The sequence below is a fragment of the Mustela erminea genome, chromosome 9 (genome assembly GCF_009829155.1).
Source record: "Mustela erminea isolate mMusErm1 chromosome 9, mMusErm1.Pri, whole genome shotgun sequence".
NCBI classification, from domain to species: Eukaryota; Metazoa; Chordata; class Mammalia; order Carnivora; family Mustelidae; genus Mustela; species Mustela erminea.
In genome coordinates, this window is record NC_045622.1 from 54,922,664 (window position 1) to 54,949,590 (window position 26,927).

General features: G+C 39.2%; 1 protein-coding gene across 1 annotated transcript; it reads right to left on the minus strand.

The window, feature by feature from the left end:
- Positions 1-657: 657 nt before the first annotated feature.
- On the minus strand, positions 658-26,868 carry SPCS2 (signal peptidase complex subunit 2). Its single transcript, XM_032359587.1, has 5 exons — positions 26,721-26,868; positions 12,137-12,220; positions 10,071-10,231; positions 8,344-8,478; positions 658-1,429 (listed from the first exon to the last, which is right to left on the minus strand). Exons 1-5 carry the CDS (start codon positions 26,832-26,834, stop codon positions 1,243-1,245), a joined length of 681 nt encoding a protein of 226 aa, XP_032215478.1. The 5' UTR covers positions 26,835-26,868; the 3' UTR covers positions 658-1,242.
- Between the last annotated feature and the right edge of the window lie 59 nt (positions 26,869-26,927).

A 26,927-nucleotide genomic window follows, 5' to 3' on the forward strand; every position in this document is an offset into this window, starting at 1 on the left:
ATAGGGCAACATTCCCACAGGAAAATGTGATAAGCATTTATTTCTTATAAACTGAATATAGTTTTAGGTACTGGGCTCAGCTGGAATTGTACTTCTGTAAGCTAGAGGGCCAATATTTCTGAAGATTAGAGGATTTAGGCAAGTGCCCAGTCCTCCTCTGCTACAGTGGGAAAGTACTAAAAAAGATACCAACTCACAACTCTGGAGCCAGACAAACCAAGGTTAAATCCAAATTCCAACACCAGCTGTGTGACAAATTATTCAACTTTTGTGCCTCACTTTCCTCATCTATAAAATGGGGATAATAACAGCACCTGCTTCTTGGGCTGTTATGAGCATCAGTGAGTTAATACACATCAAGCACTCGGCACACTGGCTGGCACCAAGTACTGAGTGTCATAATTATTATCCCTGGAAAGCTAGCGGTTCCTCACCTACAGGTATGCACAGGTTTCTGACCAGTAAAACAGCCTAAAAACAAAAGGAACCTATCATAGTAAGACTGTTAACACTTGCTGCTCTGTTTCTTCCATCAAGACTATGACTCCATTTTTTCACATCTTCTTTCCTTTTATTGAAAAAAATTTTAGAAAATGGCAGTTAATAAAGGGCACAAACAAATCAACAGGGATATACTAGTGGAAAACATAGACGATATAAAATTAAAAATGCCATTGGCTTCTTTAATTGGTTAAGAGCACAAAATGTAACAGAAGGTCTGTTTTAAACAAATTAAAAAGCTGTGTTTTTTTCCCAATTCCCCCCAAGTCAGATATATACACACCCACAAAAATGGTGTGTGAAGGAAAACTGTCATACACAAGAAGTTGTATCCTGAATTATGGGAAATAGCTGTTGAAATAGGAATTAACACAATAAAGTCAGCAACAGGTTAACAATTTTAAAAACTGAGTCTTTAAATGCTGCATGGCACAAAGCTATACAATATAAAGGACTACTAGGTATGAAGGACAAAGTCTGTATGGCTGCTAGCAAAAGTGCTTTTCCAGAAAAGCAAATCAAAACAATGCAATTAGCAGACCAAGGCTAAAGGCAGATATCAGAGCTACAACTTCTCATCTCTGGACTAGAAAATCCCATTTATCCGGAATGGACTAAAATTTCAGGACAAAATAGGGACATTTTAAACATATCTTACTTTATCCATTTTAAGTTCTGTTTCCTTCTCCCTCACCATGAAATTCAGCATGATCCAGCAAAGATGGTTGCTTTTAGACCTGGCTATTTTATTTTTCTTTCTGTTGCAAGGCTGTCATGAAGCCTGGATATTTCCGGCTCGTATGCATCCATGACCAGTGTCCCACTGTGGTCAAAAAACTTAGCAATGGACTTGGTGAACTCGGCCTCTCGCTGCTGCTTTGTTCTTCCACTGATAAAGGTCAACTTCAAAGTGTATTTGTCATCGAACCTAAGCAAAGATAATAAATCAAAAAACAAACATAGAGATTCAACAAGTAACACTAGAGCATCAAGTGTTTTTGAAGAACAGAGCTGAGGTGGCTACTGGTGATAGAGGTAACATGCAGATTGATCCTTTAAAAAAAAAATCCAGGGTTCCTAATTGTCTTCAAGATATTAGTTCTGGGGGCACCTGGGTGGCTCAGTGGGTTAAAGCCTGTCTTCAGCTCAGCTTCAGCTTAGGACCCTAGGATCGAGCCCCACATTGTGCTCAGGAGGGAGCCTGCTTCCCCCCCACACCTGCCTCTCTGCCTACTTGTGATCTCTGTCAAATAAGTAAGTAAAATCTTAAAAAAAAAAAAAAAAAAAAAGACATGAGTTCTGATTCATAGGTATTGCCATGTCTGCCTTACTTACTGTGTACCTCCTTTACCTTGTCATAGACCGTTAAATTATATGGCCCACCTCCTACCTCTGAACCTTAAACTTGTTATGCTAGAAGGGTCTTCCTAGTAGACACTTCTCTCTAATCTCACCTGACTAGTTCCCATTTGTTAATATTAAGGCATAAACTTTTCTGGGATAGCTTTCCAAAAATGGGTCAGATGTCTCTCCTTTGTCATACACCATCAACTGTCACCATACCATCAACTGTCAACTCAGATACTGAACACCTAGCATATGCCAGGTCTAATGCTAGGCTCCCATGCTGTCAATCAAATTATCTACTGGAAGATGTTTAAGCATCTGTGTTCTTCATTAAACTCAGAGATTCTTAAGGATAAGAATTCCGTCTTATTTATTTTTCTATTCCTAGCTTGGCACTTGGCACCAAATCTTATGAAAAAATGAAGAACCTTTGTTTTCCAGAGATGTTCACCAATTCCAGGATGCTCAGTCCATGTTCCCTGTAATCAATTAAGTTTCAGGTTCTACCCATACTTCAGGCCGGAAATATCTTTTACTACATGAATTCCCGAGATTCCTTACCTACCTTCGCTATCTCCACACATTCAAAAGGGTTTATAAAAATCAACCTCTGGCAGGATGACGTTCCTCCCCCTGACTGTGACCTGTTTGTTTCTGTCTCCATTTAATTAGGGCACATTCAGTGGACTGTCAAGCTGTTACTACCTTTAGAGAAAGCAACTGCTGAAGCCTCTGTTTCTGCATGTTTAAAACAGGAAAACTACCACCCAGTTTTCAGTATCACCGTCAATGTTAAAACAGTGCCTATTATTAACCAGCGCTCAAAAAATCATAGCTCAATAAATTATTGTCTAAGAAATAAAAAGTGTTGGTAAGGATGTGGAGAAAAAGAACACTTTGGACTGTTGGTAGGAATGTAAATTGGTGCAGCTAATTATAATGGAAAACAATATGGACGGTCCTCAAAAAATTAAAAATAGAAATACCATATGATCTAATAATTCCATTACTTGGTATTTACCCAAAGAAAATGAAAACACTAATTTGAAGATACATACACCCCTGTATTTACTGCAGCATTATTTACAACAGCCAAGATATGGAAGCAGTGTCAACTCAGATACTGTGTCCATCAATAAATGCATAAAGAAGGTGTGGTGTATATACACAATGGAATATTACACAGTCCCAAAGGACAAGATCTTGTCATTTGTGACAGAGAACATGGATGGATCTAGAAAGTATTATGCTAAATTAAATAAGCCAGAGAAAGAGAAATATAACATCATTTCACTTATATGTGGAATAAAAAAAAAAATGAATTAACAAACAAAAAGCAGAATCAGACCTGTAAATACATAGAACAAACTGACTGTTGCCTGAGGGAGGGTGGCTGGGGAGACGGGCAAAGTGGGTAAAGGGGAGTGGGAGATACAGGCTTCCAGGTATGGAATGAGTAAGTCACTCAGTGATAAAAAGTGATAAAAAGCACTGCATGGGGAGTATAGTCACTGTACTGTAACAGCACTACATTGCATAGTGTAGACAGTAGCTACACTAATGGTGAGCTAACTATAGAGCTGCTAAATCACTATGTTGTACAACTGAAATTACTGTAACATTGTGTGAACCATACTAAAAAACAACAACAACAACAAAACTGTTATCTAGCCAGTTATTCCCAACCTGGAAAGCTATGAGTGGAAGTCCTTAAACTATTTTCAACATCTCAAAATTTTTCTCAAACTCCAGCCAGCAGCTATTAATTGATTTTACAGTAATCTCAGAACTTTTAGGCCAAGTTCCACTGGCCGTTCCATGGCTTTGATGGTAGGACATGATCTGATGAGTTGTGATCTGATGCACTTTAGTTAGTATTTATTTTATATTATGTAGTACACAACTTACTATACAATTACACAACATATAATTACATCTAAAATATTCTCAGAAAAATCTAACAATATATTATAGAATAATTATAAATTCATTCAGTCCTAACTTTACATGTCAGGTAGTTTCATATGCTAAGGCTATACAGCAGTGAACAAAGAGGCAAGACTCTGCCTTTTGGGACTTTTACTTTAGTGTGTATGAAAGAATCAGCAATAAAATAAAAAATATGATATTTTAAATATAGTAGGCAGGAAAGGCTTCACTAAGCAGTTATTTGAGCAGAGCCCTAAAGCAGAGAAGAACAAGCTATCTGAAAAAAGAATAATCCAAGTAGAGTTCACAGCAAATGCAATGGCCTAGGGCAAGAACATGCTTGGAACGTCTAAAGAACAGAATGAAATTAGAGAGGAGGAAGCCACGGAGATAAGGAAGGTATGTGCACTATGTGTGGGGGTTGCAGAGGAAAAGATGAGTATGGACTTCTAAGACAGGCTTAGGATTTAGATTTTTCTGAGTGACATGGTTTGGAGCAGAGGATATGCCTTCCATTCTAAAAAGATCACTCTGGCTGCTGTACTGGAAATAGACTATGAGCAGGGAGAGCAGCTGTGGAGGTCCATGAAGACATTGTTATAGTAACCTAATTGAGAGATGAGGTAGCAGAAGAAATGGAAGTGGTCAGACTGATATATTTAGAAAGCAGAGCTGATGGGATTTGCTGAAAGACTACTGGAAAGACTGAGAGAGAGAGAGCAGTCAAAATGACTGAGTTCTGGCCTGAGTAACTAGAAGGATGGAAGTACCATTTATTGAGATGGGGAAACATGGGGGGAATGCAGGTTTGGATGAGGGATAGCAGAGTTAGATTTTTCAATGTGTGGATTTTGAAATGCTTATTAGGATCCGACATCAAACAGGAAACTGGAATGTAGCTGGGAGTTGAGGACAGAGGTCTAGGATGAAAATACAAATTCAGAGATCTTCATCATATAGATGGTATTTTAAAGTCTTGAAATTCTTGAAATTCTAGATAAGATTACACCTAGTGAGTGTAATAGAGAAGAGGCACTAGTAACAAGCACTAGTGGCATTTCAAATTTAGAGGCGTCACAAATAAGACTAAAAAGAAAATTAGAAGATTATGGTATCCTAGAAACCTAGTTTAAAAAAAAGACAAGTATAACAAGGAGAAAGTAATCCACTATCAAATGCTTGTTGAATAAGATGAGAAAAGAGAAATAAAGATAAGCAAATCCAAGAGATAGTGAGAGGAGAAAAAAGGGATAGAGAAATAAGACCATCCGGGGCGCCTGGGTGGCTCAGTGGGTTAAAGCCTCTGCCTTCGGCTCAGGTCATGATCCCAGGGTCCTGGGATCGAGCCCCACATCGGGCTCTCTGCTCAGCGGGGAGCCTGCTTCCTCCTCTCTCTCTCTGCCTGCCTCTCTGCCTACTTGTGATCTGTCAAATAAATAAAATCTTTAAAAAAAAGAAAGGAAGAAGACCATCTGAGGAGAAAAAGAGGAACAAAACGGATTTTCTTTAGTTGGGAGAAATGACAGCATGTTTGCATGCCACAAGGAATGATCCAGCAGAAAGGCAAACATCAAGTAAATGAGAAGAGAGAGAATCTAGTAGACAAATCGACAAAAGGCAGCAGACAGAAATTCAGGAAGAAACATACTCTGAAGAGCACTGCAAGCAGGTAATGACGGGAGATTTCTGACTGCTTCGATCTCAGCAACAAAAAGAGGCTGAGAGTAAAGACGGGAGAGGAGGGTAGGTTTGAGGAGAGAGGAGAAGGTATCAAAGATGCTCTAGGACAGTGAGAGTAACTAAACTACAGAAATGTCATGGAATATAAATTGGGTAAGGGAGAACTGAGACAATGAAGGAGAAAAGGGACAATGAAAAAGTTGGGACTCTCAATGAATCAAGGATGGCACTGGGGCTGAAGAACCAATGGGACAAGAGAACCAGAAAAAGAGGAATCAGAAAGCGGGATACTCAAAACTGAAATTATTGAAGGTAATTAGTTATCAGCCAAGTCTAGGATATGTCCAGGAAATAAGTGTTAAAGACATCGTAGAAAACAAAACGATCAGAAGAGAAGCCAGAGAACCGGAACCCATCATCTATTTGGATAATAAAGTCACCAAGACTTCCAAAAGGAGCTCTGCTAGAGAGAGTGCCAAATGAGCCAGGAGCTATCTTCAAGGAAAGGGAAGTGAATCCGTATTTAACTGCAATGAGAAGGAACAGGGGTGGCATATTTCCTCACTACAGGAAATAACAACATGGCAGCTGGTAAAAAATCAGCAAGAATGAGGAAAAATCAGAATCCTTGTACACTGCTAGGGGACTGAAAATGGTGCAGCTGTTTTGGAAAACAGTCTGGCAATTCCTCAAACAATTAAAAAGAGTTACCATATGCGACGCTGAGATGGCTGAGTCAGTTAAGCAGCCAACTCTTGATCTGGGCTCAGATCGATCATGATCTCAGGGTCGTGAGACAGAACCCTGCATCAGGCTCTACACTTGGCTCAGAGTCTGCCTGACATTCTCTCTCCCTCTCCCTCTGTCCCTGCCCCTCTCCCCCTGCTTGTGTGCATGCATGTTCTCTCCCTTTCTCAAATAAATAAATCTAAGGAAAAAACCAAGGGGGTTACCATATGACCCCCAATTCTTCTCCTAGGACATTACCTGAGAAATGAAAACATATGTCCACACAAAAACTTGTATGTGATTATTTATAGCAACATTATTCACAATAGCCAAAAGTGGAAATGACTCAAATGTCCATCAACTAATAAATGGCTAAACAAAATGTGGTATAGCCATGTAATGGAATATTTGGCATAAATACTGATACATGCCATAACGTGAATGAAACTTGGAAACATTATGTTAAGCCAAGGAAGCCAATCACAAAAGACCATATAGTCTAGGATTCCACTCACATGAAATGTCCAGAACAGAGAATCTATAGAGATGGAAAGCAGAACAATGGCGACTTTAAGACTAAAGGAATGGGGTGGGAGATCATGGATAGGAAGAAGATAGCTAAAGAGTACAAGGCTTCTTTTTGAGATGATGAAAATGTTCTATGTTGGCTGTTGTGATGTCTGCATTATCTGTAAACACACTAGATTACTGACCTGTATACTTTAAGTGTATGTATGGTATGTGACTTGTATCTCAATAAGGCTGTTAAAAAATAATACACTGTGTAAGGGTGCCTCAGTGGCTCAGCCGGTTGAATGTTTGCCTTTGGCTCAGTTCGCAATCCCAGGGTCCTGGGATTAAGCCCATGTTGGGCTCCCTGCTCAGTGGGGAGTTGCTTTTCCCTCCTCCTCTGCCTCTTCTCCCAGCTCATGCTCTCTCTCAAATGAATAAATAAAAATCTTTTAAAAAATACACTGTGTGTTTGAATGCACATATGAATGAAATGGAATGTATGAATGAAAATAAAGAAATCAAGATGTTGCTAGGGTCTAGAATTCTGCAACTCTATATTTAGGAGCCTGGCACAAGGTACAGATTTATGACCTCTGAGGTCAAAAGGCAGGTGGGAGCCCTGCCAGAACTCAGCTGGAAGGACATTTTGCTCCTCCTCAAAGGCATCTCCACAAGCTGGTAATGAGAGAAGCTCTTTGGTGTTGATGCTATGCTTACCTTTGTATATGCATTAACTATACTTGTAATTTAAGAGCCTACTATGTGCTAGGACCTATCCCATGTGTTTTCAGGATAGGAACGAAGAGTATGACGTCTGAACTCAGATGTGGGCTGGGACACCTACTAGATTTCCCTTTTGGGGTCTAGGACCCTGGAAGAATTAAGTAAACCCTTTGGGTCTGTGTTCTTATCTACAAAATGGGTTGTTCTAACGTTGAATGAGATAATGCACTTGGCATAATACCCAGTATATGGTTAATGCTCCACAGACATTTGCTATTTTTACACTTGGCATATATAAAAGCTGGCATCTTCCCAAAAACCCTCGGAGTCATTCTTGACCCAGTTTTGACTGAAGCTCAAACAGTTTCCATGATATACAGGAAGTCATACAGCTAGAGATAAGCTGAAAGATAAACCCAGCTCTGGATACCTAAAAAGACCTCAGGTGTCACCTGCATAAAGTTATACTCACAGCTGGTCAGAAACACTGAAATGTGCTTCTCTGAGTTGCCAAGTGCATTGCTGCAAATATTCCTGATTGCAGAGACTGCAGTCAAGATCACAGAAGACATAGAAGCAATAGGGTTCTTCAATGACAACTCTCTTCACAACTTTGGCCTTCATAGTTCTGTATTCTAATTGGGTCCGTTTATTGGCCAGAGGGAAAGAGACCTATTCTTCTTCCTTCCACCAAAGTTCTTTCTCCCACAGTTTATCTTGAGGGCACTTCCGTGATAATACAATCTCAGAAGTATAATGCTAGGAAAAACATTCTGGACCATTCATACCCCTTAGTTAGTTTGACATGACTGGCACTATGATCTGCATGGAGTAAGCATAAAATTGTCTGTTGCTGAAAATGACTCGACTCTGAAAGAAAATCCAACAGTAGGATTTAAGGATCTATGAAGATAGTCATACCTCTTGAGACTGGAGGACAGTTGCCAAATATCATCAGGATCCATTCCTGTAGGATCTTTCCTGTGGGCCACAAGAAAGATGCTCTTCTCCTTATATGAGGTATAAATCGTCAGGATCCCCATCATCACAAAATAGGTTCAGATAAAGTTAAGGAGAAAACACATACACACACAAAAGAAATAACACAAACTGACAAGGGCTATGAAAACTTACATAATGATAATCCTGGAGAAGACAGTTTCATCTTGCTATAAAAACACTGAAAATTTAGCTATTTCATTTTTCATCCTTAAGTGTGTGTGTGTATCTTTAGTGTCTAGCACAGAAGAGTCATTACCAATATATGTAAAACTAAGATGATTATAAAAATAGCAAGATCATGCATGTTTTGCTTTAAACACCAAACAAATGAAGTTTCATCATGGTAGTTCTCTTAGAAGCCATATATTTGTAATAATGTTGCCCTCACAGTTTAAACTTTTTGGAACTCCTTTGGTAACTGCCTCTAGAACTTACAGCATCGTCTTTGGAACTGCCTTAATGGTGAAAAAATTCATACTGGGATGATTTATCTGATTACCAAAGGGAGTGAAGGTGCCAATTCTGGGGCTATGATTTGGGATCAATTTGGATAATACCATTTTTAATCAGGACCTGCTTTATTAAATGGCTTGATAGAAGAAAAATCCCCAAAGCACATTTCTTAGAAATATTTCAGGTAGTGGCAGCATTGTTAAGAAAAGTAAACTGCCTACCAAAATGATTTGTTTTAAATTAGTACAGTGCTGGCACATAGCAGACACTCAAAAATACTGTGTGGATATTAATAAGGCAGCCCTATATATTCCAACATGAAAAGACATCCAATATATTTTAAGTTACAAAGAAAAATTCAGTATGTCCAGATTGACTTAGGGAGGAGGTGGTAGGCACCACAAGAAAACTGTTACTATGAACAAGTGGAATTTTTATAATTACAGTGACAGTGTAAGAAGTTCTTTGCATTTAGCTTTTTGAGAAATAATCAAGGTGGATAGGTAACAAACATGATTCTACTAATATTGTAAAAGGAGAGGGGAAAGGAAAGAATCTGACAGATTATAAAACCAAACATTATGAAATGTCTCATTTAATATTTTTAATTCTGAATGTGCATTGCCCCTATTTGTAACAGAGCAGCATTCAGTCTCTAGTAAGTTAAGTTCTTATTATCATAAGATCACAAAAACAGCTTGGATTTCAAACCCATAGCTCCAGAATAGGATTTAATTCCATGTTACACAAACCACACCTCTATCTCATACTCAGTAATTCTCAGTCTAGCCCTTCAGCTTCAGGGAACCCTGAATCTCCAAAATCTGATCCTTCCCTACTATCCTGCAATGAGTTTCTTGAAGCAGTAGGTCTAATGGGAATGTGGTAGGCTAGAAATGAGAACTGGGTCTCACTATAATGGGTGTTTTGCTCTTAGGCACTCACACTTGGATTATAATCATCTCTACAATAACTAAACAGAATTAAAGATAAAATAACCACATTAAATCTCAAATATCAATGATAATCACTAACTAAAGTTACAGAGGCTCATAGCTCATAATGTTAAATTCTAACACTAGCGGGCCCTAGAATCAAAGTTTATTTTTTTTTGTAGAGAGTGGGGAGAATTATCAGTAGAGATTTTAGTAAACAGTCACTAGAAAACAAACCTGAGCATAAATAAAGGATATGATATGACACACAAAGCCAAAACAGGCTTAGATTCTGGAAAGGGGTGCATATAATCCCAAATCAAAGCCACTATGGCAAAGAAACAGGAGATGGTACAGATGGTGAGGCGACCGTCAATCAGACCAAAATTCTCCACATACTTGTACTTTTCCAGAAGTACCTAGTAAAAAGAACAAGGAATCAAGCTCACAGGACTTCTTCCTTCCTAGTATGTGCTTTTATTCTTAACTTCCATGATAAAAGTTGTATTATCATATAATTACCAACAGCTCTCTCCAATCAGGATTTTACCACTTCAAGCAAAAGAAGACTCAAGCTATTCTCAGTGACCCCAGAGAAAAAGTTCATCAACTTCTCATCATTTTTTTAATCCTCAACTTTTTCCCTGGGAGGAAGCTAAAAGTTCCCCCTGCATTTTTCTTTTAAAGAGAGAAGGGGGGACGCCTGAGTGGCTCAGTGGTTAAGTGTCTGCCTTCAGCTCAGTTCATGATCCCAGGTCCTGGGATCAAGTCCCGGGCTCCCTACTTCTCCCTCTCCCTCCGCTTGTGCACTCTTTCTGTGAAATAAATAAAATTTAAAAAATAAATAAATTATCTCAATGTGGTTTTAATTTGAATCTCCCTGATGGCTACTGATGATGAACATTTTTTTCATGTGTCTGAGAGCCATTTGTATGTCTTCATTGGAGAAGTGTCTGTTCATATCTTCGGCCCATTTTTTTATATGATTGTCTGTTTTGTGTGTGTTGAGTTTGAGGAGTTCATCATCACTAGCCATCAGGGAGATTCAAATTAAAACCACATAGAGATACCACCTTACACAAGTCAGAATGGCCAAAATTAGCAAGACAGGAAACAACATGTGTTGGAGGGGATGTGGAGAAAGGGGAACCCTCTTACACTGTTGGTGGGAATGCAAGTTGGTGCAGCCACTTTGGAGAACAGTGTGGAGATTCCTCAAGAAATTAAAAATAGAGCTTCCCTATTACCCTGCAATTGCACTACTGGGTATTTACCCCAAAGATACAGATGTCGTGAAAAGATGGGCCATCTGTACCCCAATGTTTATAGCAGCAATGGCCACAGTCGCCAAAGTGTGGAAAGAACCAAGATGCCCTTCAACGGACGAATGGATAAGGAAGATGTGGTCCATATACACTATGGAGTATTATGCCTCCATCAGAAAGGATGAATACCCAACTTTTGTAGCAACATGGACGGGACTGGAAGAGATTATGCTGAGTGAAATAAGTCAAGCAGAGAGAGTCAATTATCATATGGTTTCACTTATTTGTGAAGCATAACAAATAGCATGGAGGACAAGGGGAGATGGAGAGGAGAAAGGAGTTGAGGGAAACTGGAAGGGGAGGTGAACCATGAGAGACTATGGACTCTGAAAAACAATCTGAGGGTTTTGAAAAGGGTGGGGGGTGGGAGGTTGGGGGAACCAGGTGGTGGGTATTGGAGAGGGCGCGGATTGCATGGAGCACTGGGTGTGGTGCAAAAACGATGAATACTGTTACGCTGAAAATAAATCTAAAAAATTTTAAATAAATAAATAAATAAATAAATAAAATAGAGAGAGAAAGGGGATGGGGCAGAGAGAAAGAGAGAATCTTAAGTAGGCTCAATGCCCAGTGCAGAGCCTGACGTGAGGCTCAATCTCACAATCCTGAGATCACAACCTAAGCCAAAATGAAGAGTCAGATGTTCAACAGAGTGAGCCACCCAGGTTCCCCTCTTCCCTTTTTAAATAGAGAGATGTCCAATCATGAATGAATTTCCTATATTCCCTCAACCCTCTTAGCTCTAGGCCAAGTAACCTTAAAAAACAATTTATTACCAGCTTTCTGGAATTCAAAAATTAAATTTGACAGAAGCTTGAGGTAGCTAATATTTTAACACATGTTCCTCACATTTACTGACTGTAAGGATTTCAGAAACTGCTTTATGGCTCAATTCCTTAAACTAACAACTACAGCCATTCCAAGTCTCAGAAAAAAAGATCTTGCAGACATGTCATAAGCTATATATACGCTAACAGACTCCCAACCTCAATAAAATACCTTTTTGGCAGAATCATCCAAAGAATTCTTCACAGCTGATCCATCCCACTTGTCAATTTTTACAGGTTTATCATCAATCTTCCACTGTAAAATAGAAAAGTTGTGAATCAAGAGGCATAGGAGCTTACTGAAAGTAAAACGAACTACTTCCTTAAGAGTGTTTAAATGCTTCCCCCCCATCCCAGGCACAAAATGGGGTCACTTAGGTTAAGACCTCACGTCAGTAAACTACGACCTAGTACCTAACCTAAGGGCAGTTTTAACCCCCAAGAAATATGCCTTTTAACCAGTCAACAGAAGAAATTCCTGGTCAGCACTAGGAAACCAATAGGCTCCTTCACCTTTTTTTTTTTCTCTTTTTTTAAAGATTTTTATTTATTTATTTGACAGAGAGAGATCACAAGCAGGCAGAGAGAGAGAGAGAAGGAAGCAGGCTCCCCGCTGAGCAGAGAGCCCTATGCGGAGCTCGATCCCAGTAGCCTGGGATCATGACCCAAGCCGAAGGCAGTGGCTCAACCCACTGAGCCACCCAGGCGCTCCAGGCTCCTTCACCTTAAAACAATGGCTTCTTCACTAATAATTTCCTTTTTTCCACTCCCTCGCCAGCTTTAAAAATCTTTCCATTTCTGTAGCCTTTTGGAGCTTCCCTCTACCTGCTAGATGGGATGCTGCCCGATTCAGGAATCTATTATTAAAGCCAATTAGATTTTTTTTTTAAGATTTTATTTATTTATTTGACAGAGAAAGAGATCACAAGTAGGCAGAGAGGCAGGCAGAGAGAGGAGGAAGCAGGCCCCCCGCTGAGCAGAGAGCCCCATGCAGGGCTCGATCCCAGGACCCTGGGATCATGACCTGAGCCGAAGGCAGAGGCTTTAACCACTGAGCCACCCAGGCGCCCCAAGCCAATTAGATCTTTAAAAACTACTTAGTTGGGGCACCTGGGTGGCTCAGTGGGTTAAAGCCTTCCGCCTTCAACTCAGGTCATGGTCCCAGGGTCCTGGGATCGAGCCCTGCATGGGGCTCTCTGCTCAGCGGGGGGCCTGCTTCCTCCTCTCTCTGCCTGCCTCTCTGCCTACTTGTGATCTCTTTCTCTGTCAAATAAATAAATAAAATCTTTAAAAAAAAAAAAAACTACTTGGTTGAATTTTTACTTAACAGAGTATCTTCAAGTATATGTATATTTACTCCTTGTCCTCTGATGCTAGACAGCTAAAAGACAAACACTTAAAAATGAAGTTGAAGGAGACTAAGTCACTAGAATCAGGTGGTACTCATATGATTTTGCCAGTATCCATGCCGGAAAGTTAAATCTACAAGCCCCAAACCAAACATTTACCTAGGCTACAGAGACTACAGTGTGAACCCACATATTCCATTCTCATTTTACCCAAATGTGGGAACAAGGAAAAAAGCTCCACTTGTTCATCCTTTCATTCTATGACCACAAAACTTAAGACAATTTACATCCATGAACTTTCAGACACTAACAAAATGTCAGCTAACAACTTTTGTATTTCACCAGCATGTCTTAACCACAGGAAACAGCAAATCCAGTGTAGTCTGTTGGAAAGAATATTCTGAATTAAAAATCAAGCCCCAGTCAGTTATATGACTTTGGACAAATCCCTTTCCAATTTCCATCATCTACAGAGGTACAGAATCAAGTGATTGTCTCACATGTTGTTGGTAGAAATTCAAAATGGTACAACACATACAAAGACAATTCAGCACCTTGGATTCCACTTCTGGGAATTTTTCCGTATCTGCATGCACACTGACTAATATACAAGCCTACTCACTGCAGCAGTGCTTTTAATAGTAAAAAAGTAACTCAAATACTCAACTACAGAGGAATGGTTAAACAAACTGGTGCACCCAGGTATCCTGAGATGGTCCAGGTACATGGGTGGGACTGACTTATCAATGTATGGCTTTTTTGATTTTTATTTTCTTCAAACCACTTTCAATTTTATTTGATTAAAAAGAATGCCTTTTAAATTTTTAAACACGTGAATATTTTATATAGTAAAAATGTTCTCAAATGCAAATTACATGAACATAGTTTAAGTGACAGGGTACTACAAATACTCTAATAAACCTATCTTTTATAGATCATAATGCTCAACTCTTAATTTTTTATATCAAGTAAACAAATACCATATTTGATAAAAATTTCAAACCAGTAGGCAATCCATTTTGGGTGCGTGAAAAAACCTTTAGCCTATTTTAGAGGAAACAGCATCTCTGCTATAGTATAGAGACTTCCGGAAAAGAGCAGGAGGGTGGACATCAGGCACTTATTTTTCTGATTTACTTTCTGTAATTCTTAAAACTGCTCATCAACTAAAATGTATGCTACTCTTCTATTTTCTCTCTACTGCTATTTGGGGCATTTCAGAAACTTTTTTCTCCCACTCTTAACTTCTTCAACCATAAGTGCAAATTGCTTTCCTTTAGTAATAAAAAGGCACAGCCAAGGTTGGCTTCTTTCATGTGGGACCTCACAGGATAAATTACGAAGAAAGGTTCTGTGCAAAAAAGAGGTAATTTAGGCATGAGACTACCATCCCTCCCGAGAGTTAGAAAGGCTGGTAAACAGTCTCCTATGCTGATAAAAAAAACTTTCCCTAAGTGATCTAAACCGTTTGTATAAATAAAGTGGTTTATGCTAAACACCAGTTTTTTTTCTCTCTCTAGGAGTCTGGCATTTGGGCACAGGTTAGGCAGAAGGTGCATACTAAACCAGCTCCCAGTAAAAAAATCTGGGCACTGGGTTTCTAATGAGCTTCCTTGGCAGACAACACTCCACATGTACTGTCAGAGCACTGCTGCCAGAGGAATTAAGCACAACTTATGGGACTCCACTGGGAGAAGACTCTTGGAATCTTGCACTTGGTTTCTTCCAGACTTCCATCCTATGCATCTTTTTCCTTTGCTGAAATAAACCTTGTCCATGAGTACAACTATACACTGAGTCCTGTTGAGTCCTTCTAGTGAATCACTGAACATAGTCTTGGGGATCCCTGATACAGGCATATTGCCAATTAAGACAGAGCAGATGCTGTAACTTCACACAGTTCCTCTTTCCCACATTCCCGCCTGCATATTACAGATATGTGTATACTGGGCCTAATTAACAATCACAGATACTGACTTTAAGACCATTGCTATTGTCAATCCCATTCCCCAAAAGAGACACTACTCTGATCTCCTTCTGATTTTTTAAAATATATTCATCTCTATTAAAAAATGTTTACATTGCTATTTCTTAATTTTTCAGTTTTTGACATTAAATCTATGGACTTCTCACCATAAAAAAGGAAATGTATCCATTTCATCCCTGCCACACTCACATTAATTTTTCCTGTTCCTCCTCCACCACATTTTTAATACAGTCATAGCAGATCACTGGTGATTGTGTCTTCTATAATAGCTTAATTTTGGCTAGATCGCTATTCAAACGGTACATTGTGATTATAAATGCTATTCACAAATGAATCATGTAGTATACTTGGATTACTTTTTCTTTCCTGATAGGTTTTGTTTTCCTTGAAGCTACTGTTGTTTTGGTGGTTGTTTTTAATCAATGTATTTGTCACCAGTATAGTTTTGAATTCTCTTGCAATTGTTTAATTGTTTAATCCCCTCTTAATATGTGCAAAAGTATTCAGCATTCTGTGATTTTCATCTTTTTAGAGAGATTGGTCTTGGAGCCTCCTGACCTGCTCTGACCTGCGTGGACTGCTTTCCAGGCCTGCTATACAGTTGTCACCCTGGAATTTCCCTTTACTATTAACTATTTACTATTTCCCTTTACCTTCTCGTGGGCTGAACCTACTTTTCTTAGACGCCATGTTTTACTCTTTTCTTGGTTTACTATTCCCTTGATCTTGTGAGCACATCCTCTAGGAGCTTCCTTGAAGAATGCACATGGGAAATAAATTTTGGGACTGCACATCTGAGAATGTCTTTTTATTCTACCCTCACACTTAAATAAGAGAAATAAGTTCTCTTCAAAAATTTTAAAGTTGTATTCCATTGTCTCAACAGTTTGTGGGATTCCTAAAGCCATTCTCATTCCTGATCCTTCATTCAATGCTTTTTCCCTTCTGGAAGAACTCACACGAAGTTCTTTATGTCATGTATCTAAAATTTCAAGATGCTGCCCTTCTGCAGGTCAATTCACATTCACTATTAAACTGCCACTATTACTGCTAGGCTGTAAGCAGATCCTCAATCTGGAAACCAATGTCTTTCAAATTAGAAAACTAGCATTCAGGGATATTAAGTGTCACACAGCCAGTTAGAGAAAGCAACAAAATTACCTAGGGCTAAGTTACAAATACAGGGCTCACCATAAAACTGTCCCTTCTTCAATGATAGAAATTTATTTTTAACTTGTCTTCATTTCTGAACTCAATCCCAAGGAAGATTCTGTTTGTGGCATTACTCTCAAAGATGTGCTATAATTCAAACCAGAAGCTAACTGAATTCCGACAAACTATAAACAGATGTAGGCAAATGCACTCTTTCTTCACCCAAAAAGGTGAGCCCTTATTATGCAAAGGAGCACAACATAGTGGTTAGAAACCACAGTTTTGGAGTCCAACTACTTGTGTTTTCTCACTTCTCCATTTAATGGATGATACAGGGCAAATAATTTAATCTTTCTACGGCCTTAGTTTGCTCAATTGTAAAATGAAGATGATAAAGATATCTATTTCACACATTAGTCTGAGGATTAATTATGGTAATTTTAAGACACAGTAAAATGCCTAGTGAGCAACAAGTACTTATTAAAAAAATTAGCTACTGTTGTTGCTATTAATTATGTAAGACTAATACACTGCATCTGGTTAGCTGGATTTACAAAACATCTCCCTCAGTAACATTTTTATGTTCTCAGAATCAGGGACGTTATACAGAAACAGGACATAATATAGCATTAAGAGCTACTTACTAAAAAGATGTCTGAACTCTTATAAAGAAAAAAGAGAAGGAAAAGATTTCTAAAACGTTAACTTTTAGTTTAAACTTAACAAATGTATACATGGCTGAAATATTCTCACTCAGTTCTTGTCCAGAGAACTAAAGGGAGGTATAACCATAGCTATAACTTACTGAGTGCATAACGTGTCCTATGTATTAAGCTAAATGTTTTCTATACACCATCTTGTTTAATCTTTATGAAAAGCCTATTAAGAACAACTGCCATCCGCTATGGACAAACATTTATGTCTCCCCTAAAGTTCAGATGTTGAAATTGTAATTTCAATGTAGATATTATTAGGAGGTGGGCCTTTGGGAAGCAACTGGGTCATGAGGGTAGAGCTTTCATGAGAGGTATTAGTGCCCTTAAAAAAAGAGGCAGGAGAGCTTGCTTCCGCTCTACTTCCTACCATGTGAGGATACAAGAAGGGTGTCCACAAATAGCAGAAGGGCCCTTATCAGAACCCAACCATGATGGCACCCTGATCACAGACTTCCCAGGCTCCAGAAGCATGAGAAATAACTGTTGCTTAAGCTACCCAATCTATGGTATTTTTGATAAAGCAGCTTGAACTGCTTTTACAGATGACACTAAGGGTTTAAAAGATTTGCACAAAGTGATAGCAAGGCAGGGGTAATGCCAGGACTCAACCGAGTTTTCTTGATTTCAAAACCCATTCTCTTTCTCACTTTGACACTGCTTCCCACAAAATATAAGACAAGGGATTCTTAGTCATCAAAAAAAAAAAAAAAAAAAAAAACCAGAAGAAAAAGACACAAATCCCTGAAGTGATAGCCATACAAAGTATCCTGATTCTTATTTAATGTTATAATAACATAAAAAAATCTTAAAAAGATTTTAATCTTGAATATGCAAACGAAACCCACAGAACAGATTTGAATTCTCCATTTTTCTCCCTTTAAAAGCAACTGCAATTTAACTAAAAATATAGCTCAGAAAGTCCTAGTTTAAAGAGATCACCTCCCTGTCAGTACCAACATAAGAGAGAAAAACACTTTATCAGACCAGCATACCTGTTGACAGACCTAGATGGCTGACCAATTCATAGAACATACACATTTGATAGCTTTGACAGAACATGACAAAGACTCATTTCAGTTAAAGACTCATTTCAGTTACAAGTCTCTGCTGCAGATATGAATATTAAGTTCTACGAAGACATTTCACTGCAGATATGGTAGTAAGAACTCTACCTTCTAAGGACTTTGGAAGAATATTAAACACAATCCAGATCTTGAGCTTATGTAAATAGTGCAGGAAGACATTTTCTGAGTTAAATGATTTGAAGATTACAGGCTTTTCCTGTTGCCCATGCATCTTCTGGCCTTAACGGCAAAAAAGGACAAAGTACTTGGTCATTAAAGGCATGTCCAGTAATACAAAACTGCCCTGGGTATGAAATAACAGGATGAACACTTCTATTTTGTTATTTTAATGAATGTGAAAACAGAAGTTATGCAGTGATAAAGACTTCAATGAATTGCTTCATAAAGTTTCTTTGCTGACAAAGGGCAGTAAGACTCAAAAGATTCAATCTGAAACTGAAGAGATAAGCAGTGCCACCAGGACCCTGCTCTGACTCAGAAAGAGCCTTAAGTATAGCTCTAAGAAAAACTAACACACTTTCTCTCTCCCTTCTTTGAAAGGTCTCTCCTAGTTTAGAAAGGGGATATAAGCTGCAAAGAGGAAAAGTAATAAGAGATGAGGCACTTGACAGAGGAATATATCCTAGATAATCTTACTATGTTAAGGGGCTTGGACTTTATTCTGAGACAAGCAATAGAGAATATTTTAAGCTGACAGAGAAACAACACAATCAAATTTATGTTTTGTTTTTTAAAGTCATTTTTAGTGGCAACTTGGTAGATGGTCTAGAGGGGAGTAATGATGGAGATAAATACATCAGATAGGGACTGATTTAGATGCACGGGCTGAATAAGAGCAGCAGCAAAGGGATAAAAAAAAATTCAGGCTTAGATAGCTGAGCCATCATGTCATTTTCCAAGAAAAGCTACATAGATGCACAAAGGAGAAATACACATTTGTATATGCTGAGTCTGAGACGTTTAAACTCTGTAGTTATATTGAGATATTTCAGAATTTTCTAAACCAAAATAAGAATATAAAAACTGATGTTAGGGGACGCCTGGGTGGCTCAGTTGGTTGGACGACTGCCTTCGGCTCAGGTCATGATCCTGGAGTCCTGGGATCGAGTCCCGCATCGGACTCCCAGCTCCATGGCGAGTCTGCTTCTCTCTCTGACCTTCTCCTCGTTCATGCTCTCTCTCACTGTCTCTCTCTCAAGTAAATAAATAAAATCTTTAAAAAAAAAAAAAAACTGGGCGCCTGGGTGGCTCAGTGGGTTAAGCTGCTGCCTTCAGCTCAGGTCATGATCTCAGGGTCCTGGGATCGAGTCCCACATCGGGCTCTCTGCTCAGCAGGGAGCCTGCTTCCACCTCTCTCTCTCTCTCTCTCTCTCTACCTGCCTCTCCATCTACTTGTGATCTCTCTCTATCAAATAAATAAATGAAATCTTTAAAAAAAAAAAAAACTGATGTTAGACTCAAAAGGTAAGATTACTATTTGAGTTGGAAATATGGATCCCTAAAGCCATATGCACACATTCAAAATAAGAAAAAAATGTTCGACCTGGGGAGAAAATAATATCTGTCTTAAGAATGGGCACTATCACCAAATTTAGATCCCAACTCAGAAATACCACAATATCTCAAAAAGAGATTATAGCTCTTGGTAACATACTTAATTTTCAATCTATTTTTAAATTTTTTAAATTTATTTTTATTTTTTTAAAGATTTTATTTATTTAATTGGGGGAGAGCGAGTGAGAGAGAGCATGAGAACAGAAAAGGTCAAGAGAAGCAGACTCCCCACAGAGTTGGGAGCCTGATGCAGGACTCGATCCCGGGATTCCGGGATCATGACCCGAGCTAAAGGAAGTCACCCAACCAAGTGAGCCACCCAGGTGCCCCTCAACCTATTTTTTTAATAAAAATGACCAAGAAATACTGCAAAGAAAATTACTTACTAGTGGCTTATTAACAGCTACATTTATCACTGGAGTTAAGCTGGAGGTTAATAATTACCATGTGTTAATTATGAGCATGAACATTAGTGGCAACACCAGAGAAACGAGGTTAAGTAGACTGGTTCTGGCTATTTAAGTCTAATATACCTACTATTAGATATCCATGTGGACATGGCAAGTAGGTGGTTGGACATATAAGTCTGAGGTTCAAAGGACAGAACCAGGTTGAAAGTTCAAATATGGAAATCATCAATTTACAGATGATATTTAAGCCAGGACACTGGTATTTCCTAGGGATGAGTATAGAGGAAAGGGGCTTGCCAGTATTTACAGGTCATGAGAAAACAAAATAGTGACAGTAAAGGCAGAGGCAATGAAGGAGGAGGAAAACCAGAAGCAAATGATCTTCTTAGAAGACACACACACACACAAATTCAAGAAAGAAGTGATCAATGAGTCAAATACTACTGAAAGTTCAAGTAATACAAAAAACTATTACTGAAATTTGACAAAACAGAGATCAGAGCAGAGAAATGGAGCAGGCAACAGCTAAAAAGGGATGTGGCAGATGGAGACTGTTAACATCTGTGATATCACTGTTACATAATTGTGAATGACTGGTTAAGAAAATAGTAATAATAATTTGAAACTTTAGAGGTTACTCCATAAACACTGTAAAGAAAAAAAGGAATGAGTTAAAACTGAGATGTAATTCACACACCATAAAACTTACCATTTAAAAATGTGTAACTCAGTGGTTTTTATTATGCTCACAAGGTTGTAAAACCATCACCATTAATTCTAGAATATTTTCATCACCCTAAAAACAAACCCCATAACCATAAGCAGTCATTCCCAATCCCCTTGGTTGCCCCAGCAACCACTAATTTACTTTGTGGGCACATGGGTTGCTTCTACCTTTTGGTTATTGTGAATGATACTGCTATGATCATTTGTGTACAAGTTTTTATGTATAGACATAAATTTTCAATTCTCTTATGTTTATATCCAAGAGTGAAATATACTAAGTCATATGGTAATTCTATGTTTAACCTTCTGAGGAACTAATAAACTATTTTTCCAAGGGGGCTGCATCATTTTACATTCCCACCAGAAATGCAGGAGGGTTCCAATTTCTCTACATCCTCACCAAAAATGGTTATTTCTCTTTTCTTTTTAAAATTATTATTATAGCCATCCCAGCGGTATCTCACTGTGGTTTTGATTTACATTTTTCCAATGACAAATGATGCTGAGCATCTTTTCATGGGTCTATTGGCCATTTGTGTATCTTCGTATGGAAAAATGTCATTCAAATCCTTTATTCTTTTAAAAATTAGTTTGTCTTGGGGTACCCGGGTGACTCAATCGATTAAGCATCTGACTCTTGATCTCAACTCAGGTCTTGATCTTAGGGTTCTGAATTCAAGCCCCTGCACTGGGGGCTTTATGCTAAGCATAAAGCCTATTTAAAAAAAAATTTTTTTTGGGCGCCTGGGTGGCTCAGTGGGTTAAGCCGCTGCCTTTGGCGCAAGTCATGATCTCAGGGTCCTGGGATCGAGTCCCACATCGGGCTCTCTGCTCAGCGGGGAGCCTGCTTCCTCCTCTCTCTCTCTGCCTACTTGTGATCTCTCTCTGTCGAATAAATAAATAAAATCTTTTAAAAAAAAAATTTTTTTTTAGTTAGTCTTTTTATTATGGTTGTTAAGATTCTCTATATAGTCTAGAAATTAGACATTGATCAGAAATATGTTTTCAAATATTTTCTCAGTCTATGGACTATCTTTTCACTTTCTTAATAGTGTCCTTTGACATGAGTTTTTAATTTTGATGTAGCAAAACATGAGTTTTGAGATGTTATTAAAGTTTCGTTTGCAAAACAATGTTTAAAAGCAAGCACCTTGTTTCCTTAAACACGTACACACACACAAACCACAGCAATGTCATAAAACTGTTCATCTTTGGTCAAGGGTGGGTAAGGGTTCAGGTATATCATATCAGAAATCTGGCAAGCTAAACTACCACTGAAGAAGCCAAAAGGAGATACATGACTTGTCTAAGGACACATGGTTGATGGGTGATAAACCCAAGACTTGAATCTAGGTTTTCCAACCTCAAAACAGATGGTCTTTCCACTACTGCAGTATTTAGCACAGGGCCCGCTCCAGTATGAGAGGCAAGAGCACTGGATTAAAAACTGGGAAACCAGGTTCTGGAACTGCAACTAACTCAATGTCTCATCTTGAACAAGTTGCTTCATCTTCCCCTCTTCAACTGTGTCATGTCTATAAAATGAGGAGGCTGGAACAGATCAATTTCAAAATCTCACTATAAACATTTTAGAGAAACCACTATTGATTAAGCAGAACAGTTATAAACCAAGTAAAAATAAACAAAAAACTCTTACTGTATTAGAACCAGAAGGGAGTGCTCGCTTCGGCAGCACATATACTAGAACCAGAAGGGATTTAAAAAGTAATCTAAGATAATTCTCAACCTGGAAGTAACTGTCAAAAATGTAGAGGAAAGAAATAAATAAATAGCTATGTGTAAAAACATACAGCTGTCCATGTCCCACCTCCAGAGAATCTGATTCAGGTCTGGGACGAGGTCCAGAAATCTGCATTTTTAACTAAAACCCCAACAGAGTCTGATATCTTTATATGATGTCAGGAAAAAATATGTATCTAAGGAAGCTGAAGACCAGAGTAACCGGCTAGTTAGTAGTAGCTACATATATTTTTTGTTAAGTGCTTACTATGTGCTACTCATAGTGCTAGACACATTTTAAGGTAAATAATATATTCCCACTTATAGATGAACAAAACGAGACACAAAAAATTTATTAAATTGTCTAAGAATACATATCTGCTAAGTGGCACAGCCAGGATTCAAAGCCAAGCAGATAGGCTGGCTCCAGAGCCTGTGTCCTCAACTATTAAAATAAAAAACCTGTTTTACCATCAGGATGACAGTCCAGCCAGGAGACAGAAATGAAGTTAAACAGGTATGAAGTTAAAAGGGTCTGAATACAGCTTCTAAAAACACAGTTTAACACTGCATTTTCATAGCAAAACAATTTTAGTAGCCTAAACTAATCCAGCCAGGGGACAGAAATCCATGTACAAGGTTAAAAAGACTTGGATATAGTTCTGGAAAGCATGGTTTAATACCACCTGTCAATTATAATAGCTAAAACAATTAAGCAAGCAATTTTCTTTATAGCCTGTTAGGTAAAAGAAAATGCTTTGATGTATTCTGGGCAAAATAACTTACTGCAATGATCTAAGTTATTCTGTGACGGAGGTCGGAAGATTGCATTTGCATACCTATTTTTAAGATCAGGAAACTAGAACTGCTTTGTTCTCAAAGTCAGTTTCATAGGAGCAGAAATTCACATCTGCTTAGGGAAAGCTAGAAGCACAGTGAAGCACATTTACATCTTGTTATTACATTTCTTATGACAAGTGAAATTACAGCTGCAGGAAACAAAGACCCTCCAAAAAATCAAGACAAATAAAATTAAAGAGATTATAAGGTAACAGGCTCTCAGTCCTGCAGAGCAAAAAAGCTTCTCTATTCATTCAGATCCTGCTCCCCTGAGAATAATATTTTCTCCATCTTCTCTTCCACCGTACCTTCCTTCAGTTTTCAGACAATTAAAAGCATCATTCTCTAAGGCAATTTCTGAAGACTGAGGAGGCAGATCTGAGGGGTTTTTTGTCTGCTAAATTTAATGAAGCAAGTACTTATTCTGTGTTGGTTGTCTCAGAGAACTATAAGGACCTTTCAGGGGAAACTGGACAAATACAAATTGGTAGGAAAATATAAGACAGTATGTCATATTAAGTGACAGCTTAATTCCCACGTGCAATAAATGCTAGAGAATTCAGAGGAGGAACAACTTGATGTAAGGCTGAAATGAAATTTCCCGAGAAAAATCACCTAACAAGATCTTATTTTCTATCCTCTATGACCCTCACTTCTTGGTTAACTCTGTCAAGTGCTCTTTTTTAAGGCCTTTTATCTATTGCTGCTACTCAAATTAGGGTTCTCATGGCCTGGCCATTCTATTTTTATAGCTGTTCACAAAGAATGCTTACCCAATACTGTACAATGTTTACAACAAGCCCACAATACATACGGGAACCTACGTTATTTACATAAGGAAATTTAAGTTCAGTAGTATCATGTAACCTATCCAAGGCCATGTGGATTTTAACAAGCTATATTAGAATTCAAACTTGTCTTTCTTTTTATAATAAATGCTACACACTAGTACGGTATAAGGTCTTATTCGAAAGCTTTTAATTTCTAGCTCTCCAAACTAATTTTCTGAAAACCACTTCATATAGCCTCAACAGCTTCCTACTCCATGCCCTCTTCAATCTGATTCCACCCTCATGTCACTACAGGTCTCTTACAGAGCAATCCAGTCAACTCACTACCTGAAATATCAAGCACCATCTGCTCAAGGACATTCTCACCTAGTATACCATCCTTTTCTCCCAAAATAAGGTCCCAGGTCCACCCTCAGATGTGAGGTCTCACCTCCTTATCAATTAGTTCTGAGGAATCACTCTCTTTCTCCTTTTTGTAAAAAGCACACATCTGAATACACCAAATACTTTTAATATTTGGGGTTCCTCTTCCTAGTCAGCTATACTGAGTACTTTCGGACAGTAGGATTCTTGACTTTTTTCCTCTGCCATTGCCCATGTGTATGCAACATGTGTTACAGAGATCATTCTTGTATATGACCTCATTTGGTTCTCCCCAAAACCATACGATTTCAGATGGAAGTTAAGCTTAACTGACTTGCCAGTCTTCATACAGTTTGAAAGTAGCAAACCCTGCATCTTATGATCCTCAGATCCAAGTTCTTTCAATAATGTAATGATACCATATACTCTTCAGTAAAAAATGCCCCCGATAAATGTTTGCTGGTAATGATCCAAACGGAGAGAACAGCAAGAACAGTCAATGGGACAGGATGAGCAAAGGCTGTGAGATGCTCACCAGCAGAAAGGCAGGGTTTATGTATGAAAATAAACATCAATTCCCAAAACTCTCACGTCTTGGAGCAACTTAACCATTCCAATCCCCAGAACTCGTTCCTCTTAAAAATGGTTAGAGTGTGGGGCGCCTGGGTGGCTCAGTGGGTTAAACCGCTGCCTTCGGCTCAGGTCATGATCTCAGGGTCCTGGGATCCAGTCCCGCATCGGGCTCTCTGCTCAGCAGGGAGCCTGCTTCCTCCCCTCTCTCTGTCTGCCTCTCTGCCTACTTGTAATCTCTCTCTGTCAAATAAATAAATAAAATCTTAAAAAAAAAAAATGGTTAGAGTGTGAGAACCATATGATTCAAAACCAGTGACACCTGAAAACAGAAGCACAAAGACCTGGATCTGAACCCCTCAATATGATCACATATTTGTTTCTTAGGCCCTATCATGCGTTAGGCACAGGGTGTCTGAAAGCTGCTTTCCATTACAGCAAAAAATGCTACTTACTATATTAATGGTCCCATGCTTAACATTTCTCATGAAACTGGCCCAGAACCCTACAATGAGAGAACTGGAAGGGACTAAGTGTACTTTAGGCTAAGCCCCTCATTCACAGAAGAGCCCATAGACACAGGGAGAACAAGCATATTTCAAGGTCACACAGCTAATTAGAGGAAGAACCAGTACTAGGACCTACATCTCCATGCAACTGTTTCTTTCAAGATCCTCTGCAAAGGGCAAGAAGGGCCAACCGAGGAGCACGGTTTCCCCTTTTTTCTTTTCCTTTAAGCCCTGTTACTAGGGTCACAGTTTAAAAAAAAAAAAAAAAAAAAAAATGAATGGGCAGAGAGGGAAACAGTACCCAGAGCAGGCAGCAAGCTCAGAATCCGAGTCACTTACTGCACTTGGTTGCAGGCAGAGGAGTAAAATGGGGGGGGGGGGGGTGAAGAAGGAGAAAGAAATAAAGAAATCTTAAGAGGGTTCCTGTCAGCTCAGTAAGGTAAGTAAATACTCAGTAAACTCAGTATTCGGACTCTCATGATAAAACGCCTAGAAACTTCCATAAGCAAAAGGTCAAGGAACACTTAGAATCTGTAGCAGCACCCACTGTGGTGGTCGTGGTGGAGGGTTTGGGGACTGCTGACTTCGAATAGCTAGCTGCGTTCATGCCTTCGGGCTTGGGCTTGTTTTCCCCGTCGATGAAATGGGCACATTCACTGTGGCCCCAATCACCTCCGAGGAAGTGTCGGCTGCATTGAAATTGGGAATAAATTATCCTAAGTGTGGTGGCTAACGTTAAGGACCATACACACTACCAAGGAAAAAAGAAGGCCTGAAGAGGAGAGCTGGGGTGCGAGGTATGGAGACACCCGCCTACAAGCGCCGGCAGGGTTCCGAGGGTGGGCCAGATGAGGACTACCCGCTGAGAAGCCACAGAAGAAAAGGGGGGCGGGGATGGGAAGGTGGGCTGGCCGCCACCCGGGCCTCCCAAGTTCTCGTCCGTCCCCAAGAACCGGCTCCTCACCTTGTCCAACAAGCCGCTGCGGCCACTGCCCGTCCCGCAGTTGGGACCACCGCCGGCCCCACTACTGCCTCCGCCACCACCACTCCTCCCGCCCTGTGCAGACGCCGCGGCCATCTTGTCTGCCTCTGTGTCTCCCTCCTTCCTACTTGTCCGAAGCCAATTGGCTGAAGCTGACGGCGTGACGCGCCGCCCGGAGTCCGTCGGGAT

Bases quoted from the DNA above. Each gene is read 5' to 3' on its own strand.
- SPCS2 (XM_032359587.1), bottom strand. From the start codon at position 26,834: ATGGCCGCGGCGTCTGCACAGGGCGGGAGGAGTGGTGGTGGCGGAGGC. The intron at 12,221-26,720 runs GTGAGGAGCCGG...TCTATTTTACAG, and splicing joins GCAGCGGCTTGTTGGACAAG to TGGAAGATTGATGATAAACC. The intron at 10,232-12,136 runs GTATTTTATTGA...TCTTTTTACTAG, and splicing joins TGGATGATTCTGCCAAAAAG to GTACTTCTGGAAAAGTACAA.